At 50.3% G+C, this 8171-nt stretch overlaps 1 protein-coding gene across 2 annotated transcripts in view; it reads left to right on the forward strand.

Annotated features, from left to right (window-relative positions):
- Positions 1–8062, forward strand: part of SMPDL3B (sphingomyelin phosphodiesterase, acid-like 3B) — a 33230-nt gene extending 25168 nt beyond the window's left edge. Inside the window, exons 4-7 of one of the 2 annotated variants that reach the window (XM_010830152.1) lie at positions 1291–1434; positions 3258–3430; positions 5033–5430; positions 7983–8062. In XM_010830152.1, the coding sequence (XP_010828454.1) occupies positions 1291–1434; positions 3258–3430; positions 5033–5422 (707 nt within the window). In that variant the 3' untranslated portion in view covers positions 5423–5430; positions 7983–8062. Of the gene's footprint in view, positions 1–1290; positions 1435–3257; positions 3431–5032; positions 6708–7982 lie in introns of those variants that run through there. The other variant, XM_010830153.1, reaches the window with a different exon arrangement.
- Positions 8063–8171: the final 109 nt, after the last annotated feature.

Below are 8171 nucleotides of genomic sequence, written 5' to 3' on the forward strand. Positions count from 1 at the left end.
GATTTGATTTAGGTCATACCTGAATGGTCTAGTGGTTTTCCCTACTTTCTTCAATTTAAGTCTGAATTTGGCAATAAGGAGTTCATGATCAGAGCTGCAGTCAGCTCCCGGTCTTGTTTTTGCTGATTGTATAGAGCTTCTCCATCTTTGGCAGCAAAGAATATAATCAATCTGATTTCGGTGTTGACCATCTGGTGATGTCCATGTGTAGAGTCTTCTCTTGTGTTGTTGGAAGAGGGTGTTTGCAATGACCAGTGTGTTCTCTTGGCAAAACTCTATTAGCCTTTGCTTTGCTTCATTCCGTATTACAAGGCCAAATTTGCCTGTTACTCCAGGTGTTTCTTGACTTCCTACTTTTGCATTCCAGACCCCTATAATGAAAAGGACATCTTTTTGGGGTGTTAGTTCTAAAAGGTCTTGTAGGTCTTCACAGAACCGTTCAACTTCAGCTTCAATCGTTACTGGTTGGGGCATAGGCTTGGATTACTGTGATATTGAATGGTTTGCCTTGGAAATGAACACAGATTATTCTGTCATTTTTGAGACTGCAGGGGTTAAATTCTGTAAAACAGCTCGAGAAAGTGCTTCAGGCTAGTGTTTACCTTTGAAACAGAACTCAAGAGTCTTTACAACTGATTCATTATCTTGCTCTTGTTTCTTCTCTTCCCTCTTAACGGGGTCTGTCCTTTTGTTCCCTTAAGATCTTTATTACTGAGATCTGTTCAAGGGCAAGCCTTGTGGCCAGGCTTAAATCCCTGAATGGCTTAGGCCCAAAATACCTTCTCTTAGGTCAAGAAAGCCAAGTCTGGTCCTGTTTCTCTGGGGACCCCCACCTTATCTGATTATAAACTGGACAGGGTTCCTCCCTTCTCATCTGTCTTTGGGATTCCAAGGATCTGTGTTTTCTCTTACATGAATGCTTATGTCTGCTTGCATCTGTATTACAGAGGAGGTTCTTTTCCCAGGCAGTTAATAGGTATGACTTCTGGCTCTGTGGACAATTCCTCATGGGAATTCTACGACCTCCTCCTTTGGCAGAGCTCAGTGTTTCCAGATTTTATTTGGCTACATTGGGTCTTAGTTGCAGCATGAGGGATCTTTGATCTTCATCGCGGCGTGTGGGATCTTAAGTTGCAGCATGAAGGATTTTTTTTAGTTGCGGCATGTGAAATCTAGGTCCCTGATCAGACATCGAACCTCAGCCTTCTGCATTGGGAGCGTGGAATCTTAGCCACTGGACCACCAGGAAAGTCCCCCATATATTTTTTTATATTTCTTTTTTCCTCCCAGATACTAAAGTCTATGCTGCTTTGGGAAATCATGACTTTCACCCCAAAAACCAATTACCTGCAGGGAGCAACAATATCTACAACCAGGTGGCAGAGCTGTGGCGACCCTGGCTCAGAAACGAATCTGTCACTCTCTTCAAAGAAGGTACTAACATCATTTGCTACTGTAAGGAGCCCTTTATGCCAAAGTCTGATCTAATTTCATTTTCACAACACCCCCATGAAATAGGAACTGATTTTATCCCCATTTTACAGATTAGGAGACTGAGGCTTGAATACACTAAGTCACTTGGCCAAGATCACCTAGCTTAGAGGATCAGTGGGAATTCGTAATAAGGTACTTTCACAGCCTTGAGAAATTTCAGAGAAACTATATTGATGATTATTTTTCATGTCTTTCTTAGAATTATAGCCTTGTTAAAAATGCCAGGGCCAGACCCAGAAGGGATTATGACGGGGATCATAAAAGCATGGGCCTTGGAATCCTCGGTCTCTGTCAGGCATGAATGCTGCCTGTGCACTTGCTAATTGTTCCCGAGACTAGCCCAGAAGGGAATGACCTGGGGTAAACACAAGGAGATCTGTACTATGTCAATGTGAAGTGAAGTTGCTCAGTCGTGCCTGACTCTTTGCGACCCCATGGACACCAGGGTCCTCCGCCCGTGGGATTTTCTAGGCAAGAGTACTGGAGTGGGTTGCCATTTCCTTCTCCAGGGATTCTTCCCGACCCAGGGATCGAACCCAGGTCTCCCATTTTAGACAGACGCTTTACCATCTGAGCCACCAGGGAAGTCCAAGTCCATGATATTTAGGAGTATGTAACTGATATTGGAGAAGGAAATGGCACTCCAGTACTCTTGCCTGGAAAATCCCATGGACGGATGGAGGAGCCTGGTAGGCTACAGTCCATGGGGTCACAAAGAGTCGGACACCACTGAGTGACTTCACTTTCTTTCACTTTCAACTGATACGGCATGTGTCTTGAGAAAGATAAGATCTGAGAAAGTCTTGTAGTCTGCAGTTAGGAATAAAAGCTGGACTCAGAGTAGACTCTGCACCTCAGTCCAATAGAGGCTGCAGGTCCCCTGAGCCATTGCACCAGATTTTGTGTTCTGTCTTCATTCTCTTCGCTCCTGGACCATTAGGGCAACAGAGGAGGCAACCTCAGGAGCAGGATCCAGGGCTGATCCCAATGCCCATCTTCTTAACCACGCAGCACTAATGAGAATCAGAAGTGAATATTCCTCGAGCATTTTCTGTGTGCCTGGCACTGCCCTCAGTCCACTGCTAGATTCCTCACAACAGCCCTTGCAGGGGCAGTGACCTTCAGTTCAAGCCAGGTTTCTGAACCTTGCCACTGTTGACATTTGGGGAGGGGTAATTCTTTGCGGGAGGGCTGTCCTGTACATTGTAGGGTGTTCAGCAGCATCGCTGGCCTTTATCCACTAGTTGCAAGTAACATCTCCCATTGTGAAAACCAAAAACATCTCCAGACATTGCCAAGTGTCCCCTTGGGGACAAAATTACCAGGTTGAGAATCACTGGTATGGGGGACACAGCATCCCAAGGAGACCTGACCTCCTCTCATTCCTTCCCTCAGTAGCACAGAAACCCATTGATTTAATCCATTGCTCCTGGGGCAGAGAGCTGAGAAGGGCTGACAGTGAATCCAGAGGGATAAACACACCTCCATGTTATTCCCATTCTATGGAGGAGGAAACTGAGGCATCGAGACCTTAAGGAACTTTGCCCAAGTGGCACAGGTAGTAAGGGATAGAACCAGGACTTGAACCCAGGCAGCCTGGCTCCAGAGCCTTTGGTCCTACCCACGATGCTCATCCTGTGGGAAAGAAGGGAAGGGGGGATGCCAAGGAAGGACAAGGTGGGCAAATGAAGTAACAGGGGACAGAGTGTGTCTGCCTGGAGGCAAGAGACCCCTTCACATCCCCCATGGCTGTGATGTCCTAGGTGCCTTCTATTCTGAGAAACTGCCGGGGCTGAGCGGGGCTGGGAGAATCGTGGTCCTCAACACCAACCTGTACTACACCAGCAATGAGCAGACGGCCGGCATGCTGGACCCCAGCCAGCAGTTCCAGTGGCTGGACGACGTGCTGACCAACGCATCCCTGGCTGGGGAAATGGTAAGGACTCCCTGCTCCTCTCCTCCCTCCCTGGGGTCTCTTCCTGAACAAGTTCCCCACTTTGGCACAGACACACACCCACTCACTCAAGATGCTCACGACACAGAGGGTCCTTCATCAGCTTGACACCTGAGAGGGCTTTTTCCATCCTCACAACAGCCTCTGAGGCTGGGATCCATTGTGCTGTGAAGTTCCTGGTGGGGCAATGACGGTCTCAAGTCACACAATGAGTGGTGGGGCTGAGATCCCCTGGAGTAGGAAATGGCTCCTCACTCTAGTATTCCTGCCTGGAGAATTCAGAGGAGCCTGGCAGGCTACAGTCCATGGGGTCGCAAAGAGTCGGACACACCTGAGAGACTATCATTCACTCGCTGAGACTAGAAGCTCAGTCTCCAGAAGCCAAGTCTGGCTGCAGCCACAGTGTGAGCCAGACCTCAGAGATACGCCTTGCCCTTGGGGGTGCCCATCTAGTCCTCTGTGAGGTGTGTCTCTCTAGTCTGCTGGGCTGGCAGCCCCCGACGACTGGCATTGTGTCTCATTTGCCTGAGTCCCTGCTCTGGCCAGTGTATCCAGGCAGGATCTCATTGCTGGTGCTTTTGAGTCCTCGCTATACATCAGATAAGTTGCTAAGTGCTTTATATGGATATATGAACTCTCAAAACCGCACCAGTTAGGTAGCCCTCCTGATGAGAAAACTGAAGCTCAGAGAGGTGACACGCATCTGGTATTCAGCGATGGTTTCTCTCCAAAGCTCACATTCTTCACTGCCCTCCTTACCAGCCACCACTGCCCCACCCCGCCATTCCACCTCTCGCAGTGGGGGCCAAGGGCCCAGGCACTGTCATTACAGCTGAGTGACTCAATGAACGTAAGATGTGAACACACATTACTGCTACACAGCAGAGGTTATAAACCATGTAAGGAAGCTTTGGTTACAGTGCGTGAGCTCTCCAACAGAAGATTCATCTGAAGGATCAGAAAGATTTCATGAGAAGGGTTTTGAAGCATGGGCAGGATTTACAGAGGGCTTCCCAGATGGCTCCTGGAGAAGGAAATGGCAACCCACTCCAGTATTCTGCCCTGGAGAATTCCATGGACCGTATAGTCCATGGGATTGCAAAGAATCAGACATGACTGAGCAACTTTCACTTTCGCTTTCCCAGATGGCTCAATGGTAAAGAATCTGCCTGCCAGTGCAGGAGACATGGGTTCAATCCCTGGGTCGGGAAGGTCCCCTAAAGGAGGAAATAGCAACCCACTCCAGTATTCTTGCCTGGGCAATCCCACGGACAAAGGAGTCTGGCGGACTACACAGTCTATGGGGTCACAAAGAGCTGGACACAACTGAGCGACTAAACAGTAAAGTCAGAATTTACAGAAGTGAACAGAAGAACGGTGGTCTGGGTGGCAGGCATAGTATGGGCAAATGCAGCACCTTCATTGCTGAGTACAGAGAGATGCCAGAATCACCTGGGAGAGGGAAGGGGGAGGAGGTCCCTTGGAGCCTGTTGCTTGCTTTTGGGGAGATGGGTAGACTGTGAGAGGTGGAGAGGAGTTGGGGAAAGCAGCTCTGAACCCCCACTGGGTACCCCTTCTTCATAGGTGTACATCATTGGCCACGTGCCCCCGGGCTTCTTTGAGAAAACACGGAACAAAGCGTGGTTCCGAGAGGGCTTCAACGAGGAGTACCTGAAGGTGGTCCAGAGGCATCATCGAGTCATCGCAGGGCAGTTCTTCGGGCACCACCACACTGACAGCTTTCGGATGTTCTATGATGGTGCAGGTACCCACCCTGGAAGGCAACGGCCAGCCCACTTCCCTCCCTGTGTCATCAAACTCTCAGCCCCACTGTCTCTCTCCTGGAAGGTACCCCCATCAGTGTCATGTTCCTTACACCTGGGGTCACCCCGTGGAAAACCACGTTACCTGGAGTGGTCAACGGAGCCAACAATCCAGGCATCCGGGTGTTTGAATACGACCGAGCTACGCTGAGCCTGCAGGTCAGGAGGCTTGGGTCTGCTGGGGCCAGAGAAGGTGGGGGAGGGACCTAAATGGATCACCACCTTCCCCAGCTAATTCACCAGAGCCTCAGGAAGGGCAAGTTACTTCCACCCTTTGAGAGCTCAGCATTAGAACCCTGGAGCTACCTCCAAATCCTGCTACCAGGTCAGATCAATTCTCCCCCAAATCTCCCTTTGCCCCAGTCATTGTCAGGGCCTCCTATTTGGTCTCCCTGCCTCCCGCCCAGCCCCGCTGGAGCTCATCTGGTACAGCAGAGCAGAAGGGATTAATCTTTCTTAAGCACTCTTGTCTCTCTCCTGCTCAAAAACCTTCAGTGGCTCCCCAGTGCCCCCCAGACAAGTCGGATCTCTTTGGCCTGGCGGTCACAGTCTCTTACAGTGTGACCGCAGGCCCGCTGCCCATGTCTTCTCTACACCGACTGGGTTGCAGCCAAGCAGGCCCCTACTCATCGAGCAATCCCCCACCTCCTGGGATGTGCTGGTGACTACAGAAATGACAAAGGAGTACGATCCCTTAATGTAGGCAACAAAATGTGTTAAGCACCTGCCATGTGCCAGGCCCTGTGCTAAGCTCAGGAGACACAGACGTGAACAAAAGTCACCGCTCTCCCAGAGCCGACATCCTTACCGGAGTGAGACAGGCAATAAACAAACACAGTAAAGTTAAGTGCGGCGTGAAATCAGTGCTAAGGAGAAAAGAGAAGAGGGTGAGGAGGCAGTGGGTGACAGTTACGGGGCACGTGCATATGTGTGTGGTGTCAGATAGATGGGGTGAGGAAGTGTCACTGATAGGATGACATCTGAACTCCGAGTCAAGTCAGGGAGTGAGCCATGTGAATGTCTGCGGAATGAGGAGGAAGGCACGAACTGGGTGTGTTGGGTGGGGAGGGGCAAGAAGGCCTGCGGGGTCACAGTGGAGATCATGTCACATAGGCTGTAAGACTGGAATTTTTTTAAAAAATCACTGTTCTGCTGGGTGAAGAACAGGCTGTAGGGGGCAAGGGTGGAAACGGGGGGATCAGTGAGGAGGCGACTACAACCACTGAGAGGTGACAGTGGTATGAGCCAGGGTGGCTGCAGCAGCTCATGAGGAGAGCTAGATCCTGGATAGATTTATGTTTCAAAGCATTAATTTTATTATTTGGCTACGTCAGGTCCTAGTTGTGGCATGCAGGATCTCTAGTTGGGGCATGGAAGAAACTCTCAGCTGCAGCATGTAGGATCCCCCGTCCCTGGGATTCTCCAGGCAAGAACACTGGAGTGGGTTGCCATTTCCTTCTCCAATGCATGCAAGTGAAAAGTGAAAGTGAAATCGCTCAGTCCTGTCCGACTCTAGCGACCCCATGGACTGCAGCCCACCAGGCTCCTCCGTCCGTGGGATTTTCCAGGCAAAAGTACTGGAGTGGGGTGCCACTGCTTTCTCCGAGGGATTGAACCCAGGGACCCTCAATTGGGAGCATGGAGTGTTAGCCACTGGACCACCAAGGAAGTCCTGGGTATATTTTGAAGGCAGAGTGGACAGGATTTGCTGGTGGACTGGATGAGGGGTGGAAGAGAAAGTGAGGCGGCAACGAGGGCTCCAAGGCTTTGAACAGAGCACCTAAAAGAAAGAGGTTGCCATTTACTGAAACGGGGTCACTGCGGGAGGAGCAGGTTTTGGAGGGAAGATCAGAACCCTGGCTTTCCTGTTAACTTTGGGATGTCTATATGGCATCCAAGTGAAAATGCCAAGGGAGGAGGCAGCTGAATGTTCAAGTTGGAGTTCCAGAAAGAGGTGGGTGCAGAGACTTAACCTCAGTGTTGAGAAAGGCTATTTAAAACCAGGGACTGCCTGAGATACTAGGTCCTTGACTCTAGAGTAGAAGCAGGCTGAGGATTTTTAAGAGTATGGTCTGTTGTCCACATGGGCACTTGGCCTGAAGGTGGGTGTGAAATGAAATAATGTAGATGCCTAGCAGAAAGTTGCCATCCATACATGGCAGCCCCTCTTACCCAACCTCTGCTGACTTGAAGCAGATCCTCAAACTTAGGTGGAAAGTATTGGACAGATAAGCCTTCCACATTCTAGTCCAGAAAATGCACCTGAGTTCTAGATGTCTTGGGTGGATCCCAAGCCCCCATCAAAACACAATTCTATAACCTCTCTCAGCCAGGCATTCCATTCCTCTACTTTTCGATTTCATTTTATCCGTTCTTTTTGCAAATACTTACTGAGAATCTTCTGTGCACCCGGGAACTTGCTTGAACAGAAAATACACAGGCCATGGAGTAAACAACCTGGGTTCCAATCCTGCTCAGGCACCTGTGAGACTGGCCTAATGAATTAACCTCTTTAGGACTCAGTTTCCTCATCTGTGAAATGGGAATGATAATGCAGTTACCTCAGGAGTTTGGACCAGCTGATGTCTGCCAAGCATACTAAGAGTGGTCCTGATTACAGCTGTTAGAATCCGGGATCAAATGCAAGGTGGAGGGTTGGGGGCGGAAGTGGACAGCTGCTCACGGCCCGCCCGCCTCGCGCTCCCCTGCAGGACATGGTGACCTACTTCTTGAACCTGAGCCAGGTGAACGCGCTGGGGGAGCCACGCTGGGAGCTCGAGTACCGGGTGACCGAGGCCTACGGGGTGCCGGACGCAGGCGCCCGCTCCATGCACGCGGCGCTGGGCCGCATCGCTAGCGACCAGGGCGCGCTACAGCGCTACTACGTCTACAACTCAGTC

This window comes from Bison bison, unplaced genomic scaffold (assembly GCF_000754665.1).
Source record: "Bison bison bison isolate TAMUID 2011002044 unplaced genomic scaffold, Bison_UMD1.0 scf7180017864516, whole genome shotgun sequence".
Classification (NCBI taxonomy): domain Eukaryota; kingdom Metazoa; phylum Chordata; class Mammalia; order Artiodactyla; family Bovidae; genus Bison; species Bison bison.